Source organism: Melopsittacus undulatus, chromosome 5, assembly GCF_012275295.1.
Source record: "Melopsittacus undulatus isolate bMelUnd1 chromosome 5, bMelUnd1.mat.Z, whole genome shotgun sequence".
Classification (NCBI taxonomy): Eukaryota; Metazoa; Chordata; class Aves; order Psittaciformes; family Psittaculidae; genus Melopsittacus; species Melopsittacus undulatus.
The window spans coordinates 75753812-75777090 of record NC_047531.1 but is presented as its reverse complement, the minus strand read 5'-3'; the positions used below and the strand labels follow the sequence as shown (position 1 = coordinate 75777090).

The 23279-nt window shown below is 39.8% G+C and overlaps 1 protein-coding gene across 1 annotated transcript in view; it reads left to right on the top strand.

Annotated features, from left to right (window-relative positions):
• The first annotated feature begins 1011 nt into the window (after nt 1-1011).
• ANO2 (anoctamin 2) overlaps nt 1012-23279 on the top strand; it is a 167135-nt gene continuing 144867 nt past the window's right edge. Inside the window, exons 1-4 of the mRNA XM_034063329.1 lie at nt 1012-1030; nt 7276-7460; nt 10322-10490; nt 10596-10723. Coding sequence (XP_033919220.1) covers nt 1012-1030; nt 7276-7460; nt 10322-10490; nt 10596-10723 — 501 coding nt within the window. The remainder of the gene's footprint in view (nt 1031-7275; nt 7461-10321; nt 10491-10595; nt 10724-23279) is intronic.

Below are 23279 nucleotides of genomic sequence, written 5' to 3'. Positions count from 1 at the left end.
ACACTGCTCTCTGCATAAATTCAGCATCTTTGATAGCATAGCCACAGTGCATCAGTACATCTCTGTGTGATATAGACAACTGCTGTTCTTGTCAGTTATGATGTGCACAATCCTAATTCACAAGATAGTAGAAACACTTTACTCAGTCATTGAATAAATCTGTTTCCCCCTCTCACACTAGAGAAACTGTCATAGTGTCATAAATAGACTAAAAGAAGAAAAACATTTGAACTACAAATAATCACACGTCCCTCCAATTATCAGTAGCAAATAAAAGTCTTTTCTCAAATGGTATTAGACATCAACACCTTTTCTTCCCAATGCATTGTTTAAATTCTAAGATTGAAGGTTAAGCAGGATCCATCACCTGCTCTGATTAGACAGTTGATTACAAGATAATCCCCTGAATATTTAATGCAGGAATGACAGTGTTGCGTCCAAACAGTAAGGTAACTTGAGTAGTTGAGATAGAGCCTTATAAAGGTTTCTGCACTTACCTCCTACCTAGAAGCACTCTAAAGATGTGCAGATATAAAGACACTCTTCCCCACAGAAACTCCTCCAAGAGAGTCTAGTCCTTGAATAACATTTTTTTTTAACAAAGCTGGCTCTGTTCTAGAGCCCTGGTTTTACATTAGCTTTTTTGCTTCGTCTCCTCCACTCCCTCTCCCCTGCCTTCTGGGGAGTTGAGACAAAATACGCCTGTTGTTACATTGCTTTTTGAGACATTATGGACCATGAAGAGAAGATGCTGAAATTACGGCAGAGAGTTGCTCTGGCCTCTCAGGTCATGGGAGTTTTGCCTTTTCCCCTGTCAAGATGGTAATTGCCAAAACAGAAGTTGTTGCTAATTAGCTTCAGTCTGTGGTTTCTGTAAAGCAGGATCAAGCCAGGATGGAAATAGAAGTGCTGTTCACTACTTAAGCCAGTGCAGAAGCAGATTGTGCACATGATCAGTATAGCCACATCCTATTAGCACTGATGCAACTTCCAGCCAGACCTCCAGGCAACATGGAAACACACAAGCCCGGTAAGTTTATTCTCTGCTTTATTGTTAATTGCTGCCTATGAAGTTGAATAGGTGAAAAGGGGGTGGGGAACAGAGAAAGAAATACTTTGAAAGGAGTTCTTCGTCTTCTTTCAGGACATTTTCATAACAACAACAAAAAAACCCACACAAAACAAAAATGTGTGGCCCAGGTTACATACAGACAGCTCAAAGATAAAACACGTAGAGTTCATTTCTTCTGAAGCTTCACGAATGCAGCTGTGGGTCATTGTTGTGGTCCATATGGAAAAGACAATAACTAGGCAAATGTCTTGTGCTGGACTTCTGCTGTTTCCATCTGCATTTGCCTTATTGCAATGCAATGGGGGGAGTGAGCAATATCCTTTTTCAGGAGACAATGTGCAGCAAGGAGCTTTCAGTTCCCATACACAAAGAACAAATCTGCTCAGTGCATAAGACCTTTTTGTTTGTGTTCCCAGTTAACAAATTTGAATTAACGTCCAGTGTTGATATTTTGTCACTATTATTCTACTGCTGCAGTTGAAAGCTCTGTAGTTGTTTCCATTGTTATCTCATTGTTTCTGCAGCTGTAGCTCTGCTGTGAACTCTGAACTGAGAACTTCGTGAAATTATTTGTATAGCAGACCACACTGTGCAAAGAGACATTAGATTTAATACCTACTGCTGATCTTTGTTATCACAGTATCTTTCTATCTCTCACTGTCAGATTTAGTCCTGACATATATGTTTTGTCAGAGAAATCATGTGTTTTCTGTAATTTTAACATGTAGAGTAGGATTAAAAAAACCCCAACAACCCAACAAGATGGGAATCCATAAAATTATATACACAGTTACATTATGTTGATATAAATCCATTAAGTTTTCAGGTAATACAAACATTCATAAGGCAGCTCAGGTTTTTGTTTTATACCGTGTGGCTCCCACATCTATCTCCACAACTCTACCATTTCCTTCACTCTTGACCATTACGGTTAATGATTGCATGCTTTAAGAGACCCTCTGACTGATGGTGTGTGCCAGAGGTGAGTGAACATCTCCTTTAACTCAGGTGCATTCTTCCTGCTCCTAATTTTAGAGGTGAGGGCTCCTGTGCACAAGTGGCTACCACAGAAGCACAACCACAGGTTTTTACATTTGTATCTGTGACCACAGTATTCAGGTCAGTCAAAGCCAACAAGGAGCCGTGCTTCCCTTTGCTTGCCCTTGTCTATCTGAGGTGCTGCAATGCTGTTTTTCTGGCAGCAGTTCAGGGGTAGACTGTGAGGCCTCAGAGCTCATTCCCCTTCTAGGCATTCAGTGGCCCATATTAAGAGTTCAGAGGTCTGAGTCCAAGGCCAGCTTGTTCACCAACCAGAGCTGGAAGTGAGAACTTGCCCTCCTTTCCTCTGGGGACCGCTTTCAAGCTGAGGCTTTACAGCTCACCCCCTCCCATGCTACATCTTGCTGGAGGATCACTGGCCTGCGTCTGACCCTGATCACTGTCTCCAGCCCTGTCAGCAAGGTCATTCACTGCTCTGTCCTATCATGCTCTGCTCCAGGCTTACCTTTCCCCATGGAGCAGACAGCCATAGGCCTCCTTTTCCTTAAAATGACTGCAAGAGTATTTTTATAATCTGCATCAGGAATTCTTACTTTAAAGAATCAGTGAATATACATTAACTTAAAAGGCCAGAGGATTATGGACAAGTTGTTTTGTTTACTGCATATTAACAGCTTCCTGACTTATTGTTGTCTCAAAGTGCATGATGATACAGGAAGAAGCTCAGCTTGTGCCAGAACTACTTCTGTGCACAGCTTCACCAAACTCAGCACAGATGCAGTACAGTGTGGCTTCCTTCACTGTGTCTTCAAGACTGCTATTAGTGCCTTTTAAGAATCATAGGAATTAAAGACAGACAAGGCTTTTTGGGTTTGTCTCTAATGCAGCATGGTACATTACATGGTATATTAAAGCAGATTTCAGTTTAGAGGATATGATGCCAACCATGAATAGGTGAAATTTAGAGGAAGCTTCTGGAAAATTAAACTATAGGTGTGGCTTAGAGGAAGTAACAAGGGTTAAGACAAAGTCAGAGATGGAACAGTCCTGCTAGGGCTTAAAGTGGGCAGCACAGCCCCACACACTGTTTCCCTTCCATCATCAACATATTGTCCCAGCCATATGCTCTACTGGGGAATGACACTGGGGATGCAGCCAAAGGGAGGAAGAAGTAGAGCTAGAAACAGAAAACATAATTTTTTCAGATTTGCCACTTTCCCACAGCTGCATTTCCACCAAAAGACAGAAGATCCAAATTTGCAGGCTGTGATCTGAATGCTCATACAGTACCTCTCCGACTGCAGATGGGAAGGGCAAAACCACCTATGATAAGTGCTTACTAATACCTTTGACAACCTGGGTGCCTCTGCCTGTCTGTACCCCATTCCAAAATTCAGTTCAAAATGCCACATCCTGAGCCTCCAGGGCACTCAGCAAGGGCAATCTCCTGGGTTAGGAATCAGTATCTCAGTCATGTCCCTTCACATTTGGCTACTTGTAACACTGTTTCTCCTTCCCAGCCTCCACAATATGATCAGAGAAGAAATATTCTTTATAGAGAGAATTGTCTAATGCTGAGTTTAGCTATGGGACTGATTTTAGTAGAAGCAGTTAAGTAGTAGGGGGGTAAACATCTAAATAGTTCTTAAACCATCCCAAAGAAAGAATGTCAGCTATCTGAAATTTAGCAATCAAATTCCATCTTCTTTTAATAAGGAGTCCAAGAACACTGTTATAATCTAAATTATCTTTCTAAAACCTACTGGACATCTTCTGCAAGTAATATTAAATAAGGAATGGATTTCTTATGTAAAAGTTTATTCCTAGACATTTTCTCCGGTGGCCTGTTTCCTTTAAGCTGGACCAAGTCTTATTTAATTAACAGGCATTCCCTTGTGTCTGAAACTCTTTAATTGAAATACTAAATAATAAGCAGTATTTTAAAGAGACAAGAAGTGGCAGCTTTAAAAAGAAAACTGCAGTGTGATGAAAATACTTGCATACTTGTACAGTGTGCCTAGCTGTATTGAAATCAGTAACTCTACATATGCATGTTCAGAACTGAGAAGTCATTATCTTAGTGGGGACCTAAATAAGACATATATAACCATGGGACATCTTATTTACATACACCTCTTCCAAAGGAGATACATTTAAGGCAATCTGCATAGAAACAGTAAATTGAAGTAGTTCCTTTTCATACCTATGTTGAGGGTAGACGGTATAACAAGTGCGTCAATAATGCTCCTAAATTGCAGACAGTTTGAAAAGCCTTGTGGAGGAGTCTGTGTGAGTACAGATATGCTTCTTTGGTGTCCCATTTCTGATACTTAACTGGAAAAAGAGGAAGAAAATGAAAGCAGCCCAGTACCTGTACTCTTGGTGGCCAAACCATTGACAACATATTCTGCAAGTAGTTGTGCCTATGAAAATCTGGTCATCTGGACCACTTAGATCATATAATTGGCTGTTACTCAGGATTTGATAGAGCTCCTAATTAGGTAAACTCCTTTACTTCATATTTTCCAAGCGTTGTGGTCCTTTAATACACCCTCTCAGGCTGGAAAGACTTTTGACAGTATAGTATGTGCAGCTTCTTCATCACTGCACTTTAGACAAGGAACTGGAAGCTCAAATGATGAGGTCAGTTGATGGCACGTGTGACCAGCCTTTAAGTTCACAAAGAACTGAAACAATAGATTGCAGGGAGTCTGAGTGAACAAATAAATGGTTACTGGCTGTGACTTGGTGCTGGAATTAGAGCTGGTCACTGATCTCTGTCCTGGTTATACCTTGTCTTTGGAAGCCATTTACAACTTAATGAAGTTTGACTGGAGGGATGCTTCCCAGGCTATTTTTCTGGAATGCATGTAGTTCTTGAACATTTGCTTTCCAGGTTGAATTCGAGATTCACCCTAGTTCTGTTCTCTGGGGAGATATATATATATACACCAAAGCTATGCATGTGTGCACGTATAAAAAATTATATATATGTGCACATGCATATGCACACAGCTTGTTTCTATCAATACTAATTCCTCTAGAATATTTACAGAATGAGAACACGTAAGGCCAGATGTTGTAAAGACTTACAGGGTAGAATGAGGTCAGGCAGCATCTGAAGCAGAAGCCCCTGAGGCGCTGCAGTACCACAGGCAAGCACTGTCAAATATGGAACTCATTCAGAACAAAACATTTTGGTTCAGTCAGTTTGATTTTGGAAGATGAAAAGCTTTTGGGAAAACAGGAGTCTTCCAAATACAGATTTGGAAATTGTATTTCCATCAAAAAACTTATTCTGCCTGAAAGTCCCTGACTGTCTCACCAGCGAACCTCAGGTTTGTGATACAGTTTCTGAAGGCTGGGGAACATAATGGAGATGAAATAATTTCATTATAAATGAACTGCAGATTTATTTTATTTTTTTTTTCCTTAGGCCTAGTTAAAAGGACTGGGAAGAAAAAAAGGTCTTTAATTGGCTATGCAAAGGTCTTGTGAGATATCCCAGGCTCAGGCTGAAAATACTGGAGAAACATTATGTGCAGCCTTTGGGAATGAAACCTTCACTTATTAATTATTTTCCTTGGAGTTTCCCTTGTGGCATCATTATGTGATTCATTAAAGTAAGCCAAGTGTGAGTCTCTTTCAGAGATCAGAAAAGGAAGACTGGTGAGTCAATCTACTATACTGCTCAAGTGCTGCAGGACCCTAATCTATAATTGATAGGAAACAGAAGAATAATCATAACATTTAGGGATCAGGTCTCCCTCTCTCCAAACACTTTCCTTTTTAACATTTTACTGACTTCTATCTTAGTACATGATTGTGGATAAGTAGACTTAGCCTGTATAGAGGGCATAGAAGGGCTTCAGTTAAATAAGGGGAAATATAACTTCCAGATTTTAGTAATGTGATATGGATGTAGTGTCTCCCTTGGTATATGGGAGCCAATGCATGTTCCAGTTATTTCTTCTTCCTTGGGAAATCAAAAATCCCGACCAGAGAGGTGTGCTGCTTTATGTCTTTAGTGGAAGTGGGACTAACTACCTGGGCAGATGGTTCTGCTACACCTATGTCTTCTCCCTGTTAGAAAGCTCTAATGCCTGAAGGACCAAACCATAGGTTTACTCCCACATAAGCTTCCCAAAGAAGCATGGGTAAAGAGCAATCAATCCCATTTCAGTTATGGCACCACTAGAGGGGGAAAGAGTATGATACATATGTATGTCAAAACAGTTTCTGTACCTATTGCTTTTTATCATCACTTTTTTCACTGGGCTGCCGACTGTGTGGGATTGACTTTCTCCACTTCCTACCTGTGACCAAGCATTCTTCTTATACATTGTTATTGCTGTACCCTACTCTATGGCAGAGATATTGCTTACCAGTGGTGGTGGTGAACAGGGAGTGGCATGTAACTCCCTATTCCCTTCAGACTCTCCATTACCCTTCAGACTCTCCGTTATGCTGCATTGTGACCATGTAGTTTATCAGTATAAGAGATGAGGAACAGGAACACATAAAAAAACTAAAGGGTTCAAGACACTAGTCCCTCAAGCCAAAACATGTAGGTATAAACTTTATGTATGTACTTTACAACTTCAGTGGATGTACTTTATGAGAATTTCACTCCATTACATGTTCAAAAGTTAAGAATTCTTAGTGGAGAATGACTGTTAACCAGAAGTTTGTACATGTACCTGATGCCACTAGATTTGCTCACATTGCACTAGAACTGAAATACAGTCTGTTTCAGGCCTAGTTGTAAGCCATAAGCAGATGTGACTCAATTAATTTCCAGTCTTTTGGCTTCCATCTGGCATGAATGCTGCACCCACAGAACCAGGGTGCAGTCACTGAAGACACACAGCTTGCTCATGTCATGCAAGGTGCTTAGCTAGCTGCAAAGCACACTTTCTAGCTTCTAACCTCATGACTGAAGTGCAACAGTCCAGATGCTATTGACCAACTATGGTAGTGCTGAGCTAAGTGCAGTGCTGTATCCTTGTTCTCCCTTCCCTGGCAGTTCACACAGGTAAGTAAGTACCTGTTGCTCCTCTGCAGTTCCGTGCATGCCTCTACATTTACTGAAGCACAACATCTGAAGTTAAATAGTGTCTATTAACTGCAGCATTTCCTGTTCTTTTAAGAAACTACCTGCACAAAACCTGCGTTATATAACAATACTTCTATCTTATTCTCAGACTTTCCTCTAACGTCCTCACACCCAACTCTGAATGGGCAGAAGAAAGCAAAACCAGCAAGGGTCTCTTTTTCAGCGTACAACAGCAAATACCTCACAGTTCCTCAAAACCGGGCTTCCTTGCACAGCAGCAAGATCAATGGAGCTTTTGAAACATCAAGCTGTATAGAGTCCTTCAGCAGTTCTGTAAGTCTGACTTTATGTTCATTGACTTACCTCTAATACCTCTGAGGTGAAGAAAAGACTTGAAGCAGGGTGGGCAAAGCATGTCGCACTCCTGTCATGCAGGCAAATCCATGGTGTACTGGGAAAACTGACTATGCAAGTAAACTAATCCTACAGCCTTAGGTGGTTCAGTAGCTCTCTTAGTGTACAGCAAGAATTAATTACTACTGTAGTAGTCTTACCAGGCTTTTCTTAATTATTTACTTTATTCCAAATCCTTCAGAGTAGGAGTGAGGGGGTTGCTGTTACCCCTAGGGTAGGAAAAGATGTGCAGGTTGTTGACTAAGTTAGTTATCCCTATGAAGAACCCTGTTCAGGTTTTAGTGTAGGCTGGACTAGAAGGTGGAGGAGTAGTGTGGCTGCAGCATTCAGAGCAGACCTGTTGTTAGAGGAGACACTCCTTGGGATACACTTGTAGTGATAAATTTACTATTAGAAAACTAGAATAAAATTGTCATGAAATGCTGTTCCTACCTTTCCTGTTTCCTTACTGCTTGGTGTGCTGGCTGCTTGTCTTGGAAATCTCAGGAAACAATGAATGTGGGACTGAAGATGGTAATTTAAATCTCTGATTCTGACTTTTGCAGTGGCTGTGAGAGGGAAAGATCTTGGTAGCTCCTTCAATGGCATTTTGGAAATTGCAATTTATATGTGTTCCTCCCTAATATGTTCTTCTTGTGCCAGAATGTCACATAGTGAGGAAAGCAGGCCAAATGTAGGGACAGATAATGTCCTCAATGAAATTTCTAGGAATTTTGATTGGTTTTCTGTGCGATAGATGTCCATAAAATATAGATAGCATTTTGATGCTGAGAATGAAGAAAAGATCTAACAGAGAGGCAGAGAGAGAGGTGTTGTTGTATCTCTTCATCTTATTATTCTGTGTAACTCCAGCAACACCAAATGTTGCTATGGTGCTCTCTCAGGTGGCTGAGATGCGGCAGCTGACTATGTAGAGTAATAAACAGGAAAACCTCTTAGTAACGTTTCATGTTTTCCAACCTCCTTGTTCCCTATCCTGTGTTTTGTTTGTGCTTTTCTTTTCTACCCATGCTCTCTCCAATAAGAGAGGAGAGGATGCTTAGAGCTCATCTGCTCTAGAGTCAGCTAATGTATTGTGTTGTGCTGGTGACCTGGTGCTGGTGACATCATTACTTCTGTGCTGTATAGAGTGGAGTTCTCAGGAAGGGAGACTAGAAGTCCTCTTTTCTGTGGGAGAGATGGATGATCCAGGAGGTTTGCATGGACTGCCTGTGAGTACTACATGAAAATGCATCTAACTAGGAAATAGGGAATTGCAATAAAATGCTGTCTCCCGAGCAGTATTATTCTGCCAGAATGTAGTGCTGAGTGTAAGGTTAGATATGCCTAAGGGGACTACATATACACTTTACACATAAAGTGTGTGATAAGTGTAACATGCAGAACAGATTATTTGGTGATAATTTTGTGAAAGAATGAAGGATGTAGTATGCATATAAAACCAATAATTATTTAGTGATATGGTGACTGAAGGCTACTTTGTGGGAAACTAAGTGAAGCAAAGCAATGAAAATCAAGAATCTGGGTATTTGGATATATAATAATATGCACATTTATATATAATGCCTTCAGAAATTTGTATTGTGTTAACAAACAAGAAAATTGCCATACAGCATAGTTGATTCATTCTGCATCCAGGACTTTTAGCACATGTAATGGAAGGGGAGTTAGGGGGAGAAGGAAATCTGTAATCAGTACTTGTTAAAATTTTGCTTTTCTAGCCACCTATGGAAACCATAATTGTCTGGAATTTTGTTGTTGGTTAATTGCTTTGAATTAGGTTGACCCTGTTTGTTTGCCTGTATCTTGCTCTCCAGTCTGTGGAGGTCTGGTATCACTGTAATGAATGACACTGTAGAGAGCTCTGTGAAGGGCTTCAAGCTACAACATTGAGCTGGAAATGGCTGGTAACAGTTTTGGAAGAACTGGTTTGGCTATTTTAGTGAATGAGAAGTAAAAGTGAGCACCTTACATTTGGTATCAGAATTAAACATCAGTGTTGCAGAATTGCTATTCAGGCTGGGGCATGTTGGTGAGGTTAGTACAGAAGCAGCTTCACCCTGGAAGGATTTGGAGGGTGGAGACAGGGAGACAAGGACTAGTGATGGAGTGCAACATAGGCGATTTGAATTGTTTTAGTCATTGGTTTCCTTTTGCAGTGCTATTGGTCAGTCACATAGTCTTTTAATGATATATTAAAATACGTTAGCCATCCATTGGGTGTATCCTCTCTAATCCCTGGTATTTTCTAAAGTTTTTCTATCCAGCGCTACCTTCTTGCCCTTCTACTAGACTGAGGATGTTTCTCCTGTTCTAGCTCAGATTAGTTTCTTCCCTTTCTTCTCACAGTTTTTTGCTTCCCTCCCCTGCCCAGCTCTGCCTCACATCACATCCTTTCTCATACCCTGTTACATGATTCTTATTCCCACTTCTCCATCCCACTTCAAAATGCGTGTGTCTTCTCCTGTATGTTCTGTGTATGTGCAGGGCAGAGAGGCAGCGTTGGTGTGTGTCTCCATAACTGCCTGTCAGGTAGGTATCCAATGCACTGGGATAAGGCTGTTATCTTTAGCCACTTTCTTTTTCTTATGGTCGGAGGAGTCAGTGTGACCTAATCTGGTCAGCAGAGTGCAAGTTTGTAGGTCATAGCTACCCCTGGCTGACTTCCAATTTTAACTCCACATGTCTTTGTGGGCTTGTGTGGACATAGACCCCAGGTCTGCCACCTTCTTGGGCTTGTTATCTTTCATGTCTGTGAGACTCATGTGTTTCTCTTCCAGATTATAAACAATTACCTGGATGGGACACAGGGAGGGGCCACGGACAAGGCATCCCCGAGTGGCATGCATTTCAGGGACAGCAAGAGAAAGGTTGACTACGTGTTAGCCTACCACTACCGAAAACGCCTTGCTCAGCACCCACCTGGTGCGGGCTCACCAGAGCAAACACGTGCATCTGCCTTCATGGCACTGGTTTTGAATGGAGGAAACGGGAAGGGCCGTGCTGAGCCACAGCGGCAGGATGGTGGCCAGCATGTTCTGCGGGAGCAGACAGGGCCACTGGGAGTGGAGGTGATTGAGCTTGGCCCGCTGGATGCTGTGGAGGAGGAGAAGCGGCTGCAGCGGGAAGAGTATGAACGCAACCTGGTGGAAGCAGGGCTGGAGATAGAGAAAGACCCTGAGGTAAGAGAGGAGACATGCTCCTCACATGCAGCCTTATGCGTAGTGGCTACTTTGGTGTTGGAGGTGGCTATGTGCAGGATGTAACCATAGCTGGGCTGTGCTGTGCTGGTGGGGCAGCCTGGAGCTGACTGGATCACTGGAGCATTGCTGCTGCTTTCCCTGCTGGTGGGGAGGCAGGAGCCTGTCTGTGGCCATGTGTTAGGACTCAGCCTGAACTGCCCTCATTCCAGCCCTGCATTAATTTTAACTGAGAGGCAAATCACACCCATGCCATCTCTTAAGAATAAGTATGTGCAGCTTTCCTTCTAACTCAGCATTACTGAGCGCCCCACTATTGCTTCTGCAATTGCAGCAAGTGTAGTATGTCCTGGAGGTATGTCTCGTGGCCAGCTTGAACTGCTAATCTTGAAGACAGCATGTTACTGCTTGAACAGTAGATCAGTACTGAAGAGCCCTTGGCCAAATGCTGTCTCCACGGAAAGCTGCAATTAGGGATCTGCAGAAATATGTTGTACAAGCTATTTTATACATGACTAAAATATGGTGTGAAGCCAAGAAGAATATGGCAGGGGTTTTTCTGTGTTGATTGGTCTTTACTGACTGGAAAATACATAGTTGTTATTGTTTAATGCACTATTAAGTAGCAATTTCAATCTTACTTCAGAAAACATATTTTTTTCTCTAAATGTTATGGTATGCAGTGAACACACTTTTCTTACAAGAAGTGTTTACATTTTAGTATTATAAAATTGAAAAGAGGCTGGAATATAAAGCATTGTCAAGACATTTCTTATCAGAATAACTTGGTGATTTTCACTGTGATTCTTAGCCTTCTTCCCAGCGATATGTAAGTTTTGTGTTATTTCTACTTTCACCCATAAAATGAACAGCTCCTACAGTGCAACAGGAGAGCCTCCAGCCTTTAATGTATTTATTCTTTCTATATGTGTGAGATGTTGGATAGTGCTGTGGTTGTATCAGCTGGGATCTGTGGTTAGATTACTTGACTGCAGCCAGTTGGTCAATTGAGCATGGGTCTTCCAAATGCCATGCTGATGCTCTGAGCACTGGGCTATCACTCTGGACCTCTTTGAAAGCCACAGATATTTGTATCTGTTGAAAAGAAGTCCCTGCTGGGTTCTAATTTTAGGTGCTTTATTGGTTTTGACACCAAATTTAAGAAACTTAAGGCTTCTTTTCAGAGGTGCTGAGAACTTACAGTTCATACTGCTTTCAAGGCAACCAGTCAACACTTCCAAAACATGGACGAGATCGGAGATTGCATCTGAGAGTCTGAGTGTAGTTGACTTGGCATAGCATATGTACATTAAATTGCTGACAGGAATAGAAAGAAATAAAAAGACCTTTCAACTCTTAACATTTTCTTGCTCATTTTGCTATGTTGCAGGTGGCTATGGGTTGTATTTCACTGCACAGCCTGGCTGAGCCATCCTTGCACTGAACAGAAAAAGTGATCTCAGACCCTGATTTTTTATGCTAAACATTGGTTCAATTAGGGTTCAATTATTGCTAACGCATGACTACCTTACTGCTATGACTTTTATAACCAGATTGCATAAACCCCATGAGAACACTTTTTTTTTCTTTCTTTTTTTTTGAGGCTTCTTTCAGCTCTGAATTTCATCAGAGCCTGAAAAGTCTTAACAGGAGATTTTGATTTGATTATCTAACTCATTACTTATCCAAAGTCCAGCTGGATTCCAGTTCTGGTTTAGACTGTTTCCAAGTGATGATGTGCGGTCTTAAATAATATTCAAAGTAATAAATGATGTCAGAGGGCTGATCAAGAAATAAATTTTTGTCACAGTTTTATGTCTGAAGAGGAAAGGGCTCTTTGTAAAAGAACTGGAAAGTGCTGAGGAGATAATTTGGTGATCAGTTCTTCTATGAGAAAAATAAATTGATTTTGATAATTAAAAAAAAAATGCAATTCCATCACCTCTCTATCTGTATATGTGTATGTACATAGTCACTTCTGCCTCCCAAACACACAAGTTGTCTAATCAAAAGGGGAAAGTGTTTTTCCCTCCAGAATCTCATGAAAAACTGGAAGGGACTGAAAACCATGTAGATGAGGCCCTCAGTGACTTGGTTTAGTGGTGGTCTTGGCAGTCCTGGGGTAATGGTTGTTCTTGGTGATCTTAAAGGTGTTTTCCAACATAGCTGATTCTATGATTATCCTTTTTCTTCCCTGACCAAGATATGTGCTTTTTACTTCTTTTTATTTTTCTCACTTCAGTGTTGTGGGGTTTTTTTAGTTAACTCATGCTAAATCATACTGAAGCTGCTGCCTGGTATCTTGCTGTAAATTTCATAGAACATGCTGATCAGGCAGATATGAAGGGTACAGCTGGCCTTATATGTTGATTAAAATTGTATGTTGAGCTGATATGAAAACAGCTTCTGAATTTAGTCCTGGGAAAAATATGTGTCCACTAAACCCAGAACAGTCTAAATCACAGTACACTGTATTTTTGGTGTGTAACACAATGGACTTTCAACTACTACATTTCTAGTGGTCTATGCTGAACATGCTTGTTTTGTTGTGGTTTTGGTTTTATGGTTGTTTTGGGGGCTTTTTCCCCATTTTTTTTCTGTGCTAGTATAACAAGTGGATCTTTTTCATATAGCATTGGAAGTTGAAACATTCTCTAATGCATATCCCACTCTTGCGACATGTTCTGGACCTGGATCTAAGACAAGCATGATCTCCTGCTCAGATGGCTGGCTGCACCAGTACCTCAAAACAGTCCTCTGTGCTGCAGCTTTCATGGGAGGGACTCCACTTTTGGAACCCTGGGTTAGAGGAGGTCTTAGTTTCTTTACTTAATGTCACCTGCATACAATCTTGCATAGAAAATTATTCATTTAAGAACAACAGGATATCCTGAACACAATCTTGTTCCCAAAACAGCATCAGGTTTTACTTGAAGCAGTAGCAACAGGACAGGAAGAAAAGGTTATTTGCTATGTCTATGGTCTTCAGTGAACAGCTCTGCACTGTCCTTTCTAGGTGGCCAATAGTAGCTATACAGGTAAAATGTTATCCTCAATAGGGCCTATATTGTAGTTCTGGTTCTTGTTAATCTCATTACTTGAACAAAAAACCCCAAACATCCCCAAGCAAAGCAAAACAAAAAGGGATCAAGCCATTGTTGTATGTTTACCGATACTGTGGGAGTCATGACATATATATTCATTAATACAGCTGATTCAGCATTTAATGACTTCTAAGGGCATCAGTCTTTTGTGGCTGGAACATTGCTTAATCTGTGATCTCAGTTAACCCTACTTTGTAAAGACTGTAAGCTTGATTAACCTAAATGAACTCAGCGCAACTTCTTTTGCATACGGCTACTCAGTCTACGAACCTCACAGGATATTGGAGTTCCTCTAGAAGATGCTTTTGTAGGCTAAAACTATTTAGACGTCAGGAATTTCATCTCTAGGAACACAGGATAGCATTACAACAATTTAAAAACCTTTTTGAATAAATAGGAATTCCCATGATTTTAATGTTTGTTACCATGTGATGATAATATGGTTGTTACATGCCGAATGAGACAAACACCTTTCTCATTTATATTGTCAACTTGTTTACAAAAGAATAAAGACAAGAAAATAAATGAACATATATGATTTGTGTTTGGAGATGGGAATATTACTCCTTCTGAATATTTGGAAAATAGGCAAGATTATGATCTGTCTCTATATCCACCCAGTTATTATTTGTGAATTAAGGATTTTTACTAGTTTTTGACTTCTCTAAATTTTCTATCGTTATTGCTGCCTTCCAGAGAATGCGTAATCTCTGTTATTTTGAAAAACCTTGAATTTTTTGTTTTCCTGTTTTTAAATTGAGATATTATTTTGCGTGTCTGAGACAAAGTGCACAATGACAGCAATGGACATGAAGCTGAGGTTACAACTTTTTCCTCTCAAATGTAACATTAACTATACATAATGATGGGTGATCATTATGCAGTGTACCATGGTCCCTGGTAAAGTCATGCCTGATCCATAGCAAGTATTCATGTATTATAACAAATCATAGAATCACAGAATCGTAGAATAGTTAGGGTTGGAAAGGACCTTAAGATCATCTAGTTCCAACCCCCCTGCCATGGGCAGGGACACCTCACACTAAACCATATCACCCAAGGCTTCATCCAACCTGGTCTTGAACACTACCAGGGATGGAGCATTCACAACCTCCCTGGGCAACCCATTCCAGTACCTCACCACCCTTACAGTAAAGAATTTCTTCCTTACATCCAGTCTAAACCTCTGCTGTTTTAGTTTCAACCCGTTACCCCTTGTCCTATCACTACACTCCCTAGCATCCCTGTAGTCCCCCTTCAGATACTGGAAGGCTACTACACCAGGAGCAATAAGCTTTATCTTTTCTCTTCTGACAGCTTTAAAAAACAAGAGTAGCAAAAAAAATATAATGGTAAATTATTCAATGTAGAAGGCCCTTTACTTTCTCTGCCTCCTCCTATCTCCACCTCTAGCTGAGGATGTTTCTGTTGAGCAGTGCCATCAATGTTCCTACTATATGAGTTGTTTTCTTGGGTCTGCTATATTCACTAACATCACATTCATATTGTATGTAGCTTATTTAAATGTTAATAGTTTTCACTGTGAAAAAGTGGAATTCCAGTGGCCAAGAGTTTAATTTATTTGGATAGACCTTTTTTTCTCAACAAAACATTTTTTGGTATGAAATATTCCAACTTTTAGTTACAAGGTTATGGATATAAATTGATTTAGTAGTAATTAAAAGCCTGATAAAAAGGATTTTTTTTACAAAATCTATCAATGTGAATTGCAGATAATTCCAAGAAAAACATCTTATGCTCTTAGTACAGTGTGAAACATCTTGCTGGTACTCAGTGTAAATGTTATAATTGTCTCAAAATGTTCATTCATTTAAAGTGCTGAGGATAGCCTAGTAGCTAACAATTTTAAAAGGATAGTGAAATTTACTATGAGTCCAAGACCCTTACTGATGTTAATGAATGCTTACTGAAGCCAATGAGAATGTACCCAGAGTAATGTAGTGCTGGAAGCAGACAGGGGTCTTTTGTGCTCTAGGCCTTTGGACTTTGTATTTCACTCTCTCTTAGTACACTACTTAAATCAAGCCAATACTTCTTTGGGGGCCTCTTAGTCTACCAGTTGTATAAATATTTGATGATTATTTTTCAATGACTCTAGCTACAGAAGCATTAATTAGCTAAAACATGTTCTGCTCCTTTATGTTACTTATATGGGGCTGAAATGTAATACACAGCTCTAAAAAAATTAAAGCTGAATTTGCAAGGAAAGGTTTTCAGTGATAGTGAACGTGATGAAAATATTGGGAAGTTGATTAACTGTTTAAGAGGAAATTATGTCTTCATTTTAGAGAGGATTTTGGAGTGGCCCCATGGGAGTCAGGTGTGTTGCAATCAGTATTGAAATAATGATCCATAATAGGTGGCTGGGTAGAATGACTATGCTGTCAAAACTTAAAAGTCCATATTATGAATTCTGTCTTTGAATGATTGTTTTGTGACTTGAATAGATGGGCAGACAGACTCACCCTTTGTATTTTAATTAACATCCAGACACTTAATGCTCAGCCATTAGATACCTCAGTCAAAATGTCTTTTGAGATTTAGAGAAAATTTAAGAGATATAAAAAAATGGGCTTGTATATATTTCTAAAGCTCTTGGTCCAGCAATGATAAATCTCATCAGTCATCTGCAAGCTGGGAAATGATGAAATACATTCAGCATCCTGAATTTCAGGTGCTGGCAGATTTGGGGTGTGTATTCTGGTGATATTTACAATTTGCTATTCTATGAGACTTAGCTGGTAGAAATAGCAAATAACACCTCAGATTAGTCTTAATTTCACTGTATCCTGTGTCAAGTTCTGTCTCCTGCTAGAGGAAAAACTTCCATTTTTACAAACTGCTAGGTAGATGAAAAATCCACAGAACTGGCTATACACCTCTGCTATGGCATAGCAAAGAGACAGCTGGACACTTGTAGGATAGGGGATGACGAGTAATAAAATCAGCTGTTTGGCTTCTTCACAGATGAATTTGTGAAAACATTTTTTTATTATCAGTAGTCTTGTTTGCAGCAGAAATTTTAATCTGCAAATTAAATCCATGGAGACAGTTTGAAGAGCAATACAGGAAGCCCTGAGGGATGACACACTGCACTGATGATGCTGTAGTAGCTGAGGCACCTGCAGAGGAAACCTGGAGGCTGAAGTAGTGATAAGATGTTTAGGCCAGTGTAGCCTGAATAGTGGTTTCATGAAATTAAAGTAGTAAAATACAAGATAGTTTGGGATTTTGATACTGGGCTTTGGTGCTCTTCTGACCCTTTAAAGGACAGAAATCATGGTGCTGTTTATTGGGATGAAGTATCATCTCCTTCAGGTGCTTGGTGAGGACTGCCCCAACTGCGGTACCTACTGCATTTTCAGCTATTCTTTGGCAAAAGTATAAATCCTGAATTTCAGAAATTCTTTTGGAGGGGAAATGGGATTTTCTTTGCTTTGGTTTCTCCAGGTAATGCTCTTCTTTGTCTATGGCAGCAAACAGTTCTACAGGTATCTCTGATACCAAAGAAGTTATCACTTCTGCATTTCTGGTGATTGAATAGCTGCTGTATGATTTTGTTATTTTCTGGAGCATTGCTTCTTGGTCATGATTTCATGCCTCATGCAGAGGAGGTCTGCCTGCAGTTGCTTTATGTAATTGAGTGACATTGATAATTCTACAAGGGAGTGGATGCAATATGGGATTATTTTTCATATGTTTTGGACTCTTCTAACCTAAAAAACGTTAAGCACCTAGTTGCTGTTAGCAGTGGGAACTGTTAGGAACCATTGGATGTATAGTACTTGGAACACTACAGCACTTCATGTTTCTAAAAAGTGGTTTCAAGAAGCTGCCTTTTCAATCTGGCAAGAGTTGCATTTATGTTTTCCATTTTTATGAACAAGTAGAAAAATTTCAATATACAGTCATCTTTCACAGCCACGATGATGGCATCTGCATTCAATGTCATTCTGCTTGCAATGTTATGACGCATTCAAGTAACTGCTCATAGAAGCTCCTTTCTCTCTTCCACAATGACCTGGCAAGTCCATGTAGGTGAAGGCGGAGCTCTTGTTCTGCAGTAAACAAAGTGACTTTTCTCTCTCCCAGTGTGGTCTGTACTATACAATCACAGAATCATAGAACAGTTTGGGTTGGAAAGGACCTTAAGATCACCTAGTTCCAAACCCCCCTGCCACGGGCAGGGGCACCTTCCACTAGACCAGGTTGCTGAAGGCCCTTTCATATGTATGACTGCTTAGGACTGTGTATGGTGTAACTACTATGTACTGTAGCAGACTGTCCTTCAAAGTGGCTTGGCCTTATAAGTATTTAACATACCTCTGACTGGGACTTCTGCAGGAGAAAAGACCTTCAGTTGCAACTTAGTTAAACTGAGATTGCTTCTGTGAATAAACCATGCATCTTTTAATGCCTATATCCTGAAAAAAGGGAAACTGTGATACACAGCCCTATAGAAGGTTGCAATCAGATTGTTTTCAGCTAGAAGTATCTTTGCCAGTCATTGTAAGGCCTTTTTAAATCACAGGACAAGGCAAATAATTCAGAATTGCATCACATACTTTTTTCTGTTTTTACAGATCAACTATTAACGTTGGCCTGAATAGAGCAACAAGGAAAAAAAAATTAGCAGTGGCATCAGGCTGCATGATTCCCATTAACGTTAGTAGGAGTTAGGTGACTAAATCCCCATGCACAGAACGGAAAATTTACCCTTCAGGGTAAATTATCTTCCTGATACACAGGGCAGATAACTCTGCACACTCTAGCAAGTCTCCCTTATGTGTACGGGTATGGGCTCATGGTGACAGGCCAAAGAAGAAAATCATGTAAGAGCTAGATCTTAATTTTTGTGTAGTTATTCCAGATTAGCACTAATGTAACAATGATTTCATCACCTGAAAGAACAGCTGGACAAAATGATTTATTGTGAACAGATGTATGAATTTTTAGTTGTTTTCATGAGGCTTCTCTTTTTTGTTGTATTTGTGGTTTTGTTTTTTTCTTCTTTTTCATGAAGATGGTGGATATGTTTGCTTTAGCTCTGTACTCAAACTCTGTCATCTAGGGATTATTTCATCAGTTCATTGGTGCCTTCTCCCTTCAATTCCTAGATCTCTGTAATAATTTTAGAGCATTTTTGAATTCCCTAAGGAAGTTCTTCAGCTGGATTTAGGAAGATGACCTTGGAATTTCAGAAGAATCATAAAAAAATCATAATTTGATAAGTGGTAAAATTTCATAAGTGATAAAGCAAATGAAAAATATGTTTTTGAGAGAGGATGAGTGTTTTCAGTTCAGCACCAGTATCCTGGGCTTAAACCATGACGATGAGCTACTGGTAGATGGGGTGAAAAATGGAGGTATGTAGACTATATTTCTTCTTATCTTTGGAAACAACAACCTTTATAAGGGGAACACAAAGGCACCACTTAGAAGTGTACTCCTGAAAATGTAGAGGTAGCCATTACTTTCTATAGGTTAGTGCCAACAATGAGTACACCAGGAGAATACCTAATGTTTTTCTTTTCCAGAGGAGTGCAGTGCTCTTTCCCTTAGCCATGGCATCACTTCATCAGATGGGAAATGGAGAATTGTCTGCAGGCTTTGTCTGCATGCTCACCAAACTCAGTCATGGTTTACCTGGACTAATTTAGTAATACAAAGAAAATTTAGCATCTCAAAGATAGAGAATATATTCAAGGTCTTACAAATACTTAATCCAAACACCAAGCTGGCACCTGTAAATTCAAACTACTATTATTTTTCCTCAATCCCTTCAAGATAGGGAAGGATGTCCCTGCCTATCATCTACTTAGGAGTTTTCTCCAAATCTAGAAACTAGACACAGGATGTGAAGGATTACTTATCCTTTGTTATGCTTTGAAGCCAAGTTTCAACTCCAGTGCAGGTCTCTAGGTCATCTTTATTTTCTGGATTTATGTGTAATTGTCTCTATCCCTTTCTCACCTTATTCGTCTTCCATTGTCTTCACTTATTTGTAAGTTGTCAAACCCTGATGCTCACTGGAAAGTTCCTGGTCCTGTTCTTTTTTCATTTCTCATATTCCATACTTTATTTTACAGGCTCTGAATAATCATTCTCTACTTCCTTCTTAACACATGTTCAAGTGTCACAGAACTGTGCTAGGTAATCAACACAAAGTAGCATCATAAAGATCATGTACCTCTGGAAGGCCACTGGAAGGTTACTGTACCCTTGCATTGTCCACACTCTCAATAATGGGACCTAGGAAATTTTACGTTATATTCTTTGTTCCATAGGTATACTTTTAGGTCTTTACTGAACAGGTCAAAGTACTGTCGTGACTTGTACCTCTGGCAAGCCTATTTGCTTTTCAGAAGTCTGCATTCACTGGGTAATGTTTACTCCCTACCTCCAGTGGCACCGCTCAGCTTTCACAAGACAATGCATGGTAACTGCTTCACTTCACCAGTGCTTGACCTGCTCACCTATCTCTGACCTATGTATTCACCTCTGTATTTTCACACCAGACTTCTGCAGGACTGCTCGCCTATCCACCACAGAATTTCCCATTTCTGTCCATGATGCTCTTTCGTCTTCATATCCTATTCTGGTAGCAAACCTGCCACTTCCCAGTATGACTGTGTCTATTTCTTTGGTCTACATGAAGTCAGTCCTTCACCATTCCCTTCTGTCCACAAGTTACAACCAGTTCTTCACAAGCCTATGTGAAGTCATAATGTCCAAGGCATCTGCTTCTTTGTGAAAATCCGGGGACTGCTATACATGCATGAGGATTTCATACTCCATGACTGCTTATATCTCAAAGACTTCTCTGCAAAGTTTTGTTTCTCCCTTACTCTTTCCTGTTTTAAAGTAACACTGTCCATAAGAAACTGCTCACCCAAAGCTAACAAAGTTCAGCTTCAGTCAAACATCAGAGCTTGATCAATTGAGGACTTGCTTTACTTTTGAACTGATCTGTTGAAGGAGGTGTTTGAGTGTGCCATGGTAACGACGTAAGTCACAGCTTGCACCACGAGGGATCCCAGTTTGTTTTTCACCTGTGAGCCACAGTTCACAAGTTACTCTCCTGGAAAGTATTTGTTGTTTTAGGGGCTTTTGTCACATCTGGCCACCAACTGGCAAGTTTCTTCAAAGAAAAGTCAGCACAAAGAGGGTTTTTAAATGCTCCAAGGTCCTTCTGCAATGCTCTAGTGGCATCAGACTCACTCCTTGGCAGGACAAAACCCACAAAAGAATCAGGAGACCTTCTGGACCATGTTATTAAAGACAGCTGATCATAGTATTATATGGTTTATAATAAAGTGATTGACAACCCTGGCAGTATCTGTATAGGTCTTCTGTAGTAGTGTACTGTGATCCTTGTAATGGGTTCTCAGTTTCCATTATTTCATAAAAGATGTCCTGTCCCAGTCAATACCTTCAGACCTGTGACAGCTTTGGATGCTTTTTACATGTATTATATATAGAGTATATAAATATATTTACATATATTTAGTGACATGGGAGTAGTATTTCCTCTAAGTAAATACGTTGTCTAAAATTTGACCTTTCACAGCATTTTTGGCACAGAGAAAGACACAGGTATGAATCTTGCCAGATTTTCAGCCTACAAGTCAATCTTCATACATGCTACCACTTTAGCGAACAAAAAGATGGAAAGCTGCAGGAGCAGTTCACATGCAGGAGGTAACAGCAGCTCATTAAGCTCCTGGCATTTCTGACTGAGGTGATGAGGCTGGACTTGTTAACTGCAGGGCAAATTGTACTGGAGTAAGATTTTAATGGAAGATATAATTGATCAAAAGTATCTGGGGATTCACACCAATTCAATGCTTAATTTGAGGGAAAACCCCCAAAGTTAAAAAACTTACCACATTGTGTGCTTTATCCAGATATTAAAAAAAAATCAAAAGAAAAATAAATTGGACATTAAATTTGAGTCAAACAAACATTTTTTTTCCTGCTGCTGTTTTCATTTTTGCAAGCATCCTGGAGTCACAGGGCAGGATCATCTGAGTCTGGTATTCTGTGAATCTGCCCCCTTTTCTGCCCTGAGCAATGTGTTTTGTACATTTCTCTCTCTTGCAATGCTGCTAAGAGTTGATCCAGATGTGCATCCAGCTGAAATCTAACTGATCTTTAAAACTAGGATTTAGTTTACAGGGAACTGATGTGGCTAAAGAAACTCACTACCTAGTTATATAAATGTGACTACTGGTTTGGGGGGTGGCGTGGTGGGCGTGTGGTCACATAATTAGGGGCAGGGAAAAATGTGGGACTACAACCTTCTAATTTACACCAGCCTGAATTAATGTGAAATGGCAACCTACCAACTGTCTGTGTGAGTTGTGAGCCTGCTAGATGAGGTGCTCAGATGGATCACAGAGAGAGGACCAGTAGAGCCTGCTTTAGAGAATAACGAAGTATGATGCTCCTGCTCAGGACTCAATCTGTGCTATTCTCTGTATTTACATACTGATCTGTGGGAAGCCCAAATGCTGGTTTTTCTTTTGGTGGAGAAGGGGTAGAAGGTTTGAGCACCAAGGCTGTCTGCTTGGAGTATCAAAGTTCCAGTAGAGGTTACTGTATAAAAAACTGTGTGTATGTATACTGCACACGTGTATATATATCATCTATACTAATTGTGGACTTAAGGGAAATTAAGGCACTTTTTAGATTTTTAGTTGTATAAAATTGTGTATGTGTATTTGTGCTTTTAGTCAAAAGGAAGAATTGCAATTACTTTTTGTTTTTTTTTAAACCATCTCTATAAATATTTGAAAAGAGCTAACACATGTTGCAAACATTTAGTTAATGGTCTTTGTTGAAATAAAATGTAAGAAAGCTCTAAAATCTTAATATCATATCAGTATTAAGAAGTTATTTTGTGTCTGTGTGAATGCCAAAAAACCTGTTTGGTTATCTGGGATTGATGTATGATCTTTTTGACAAAAGGCCTGCTCAATATTTTCAATTGTGAGTGATAAATTCATATTTTTAGCATTTTAACGTCATGTGCAAATGTTATATAACCAGATGTGTGTCTGTGTGGTTACTGCTATTTATACTACTGTTAGGGCATACCACACATGAGAATCCAGTGGTGTTCTGAATAAACACAGAAGGTGGATCTTTTATTACCAAGATTATCATTTGAGTGTAAGAAAATAGAACAGAGTAGCTAAGATGAATTGCAATAGGAACACAAAGAATCAGTAATATATGCTATCCTCTTAAACTCAATCTGACCAAAGAAATTTATGGTTAAAAATATTATAATGCATTAACTATAAATGCATTATTTTGTAATATAAATGCCAGTAAGCATATGCGGTAATGGAAGGCAAAGACACAGTTTGCTATATTGTTTCTTTAGTAAGCCAAAATATGCAGTTAAT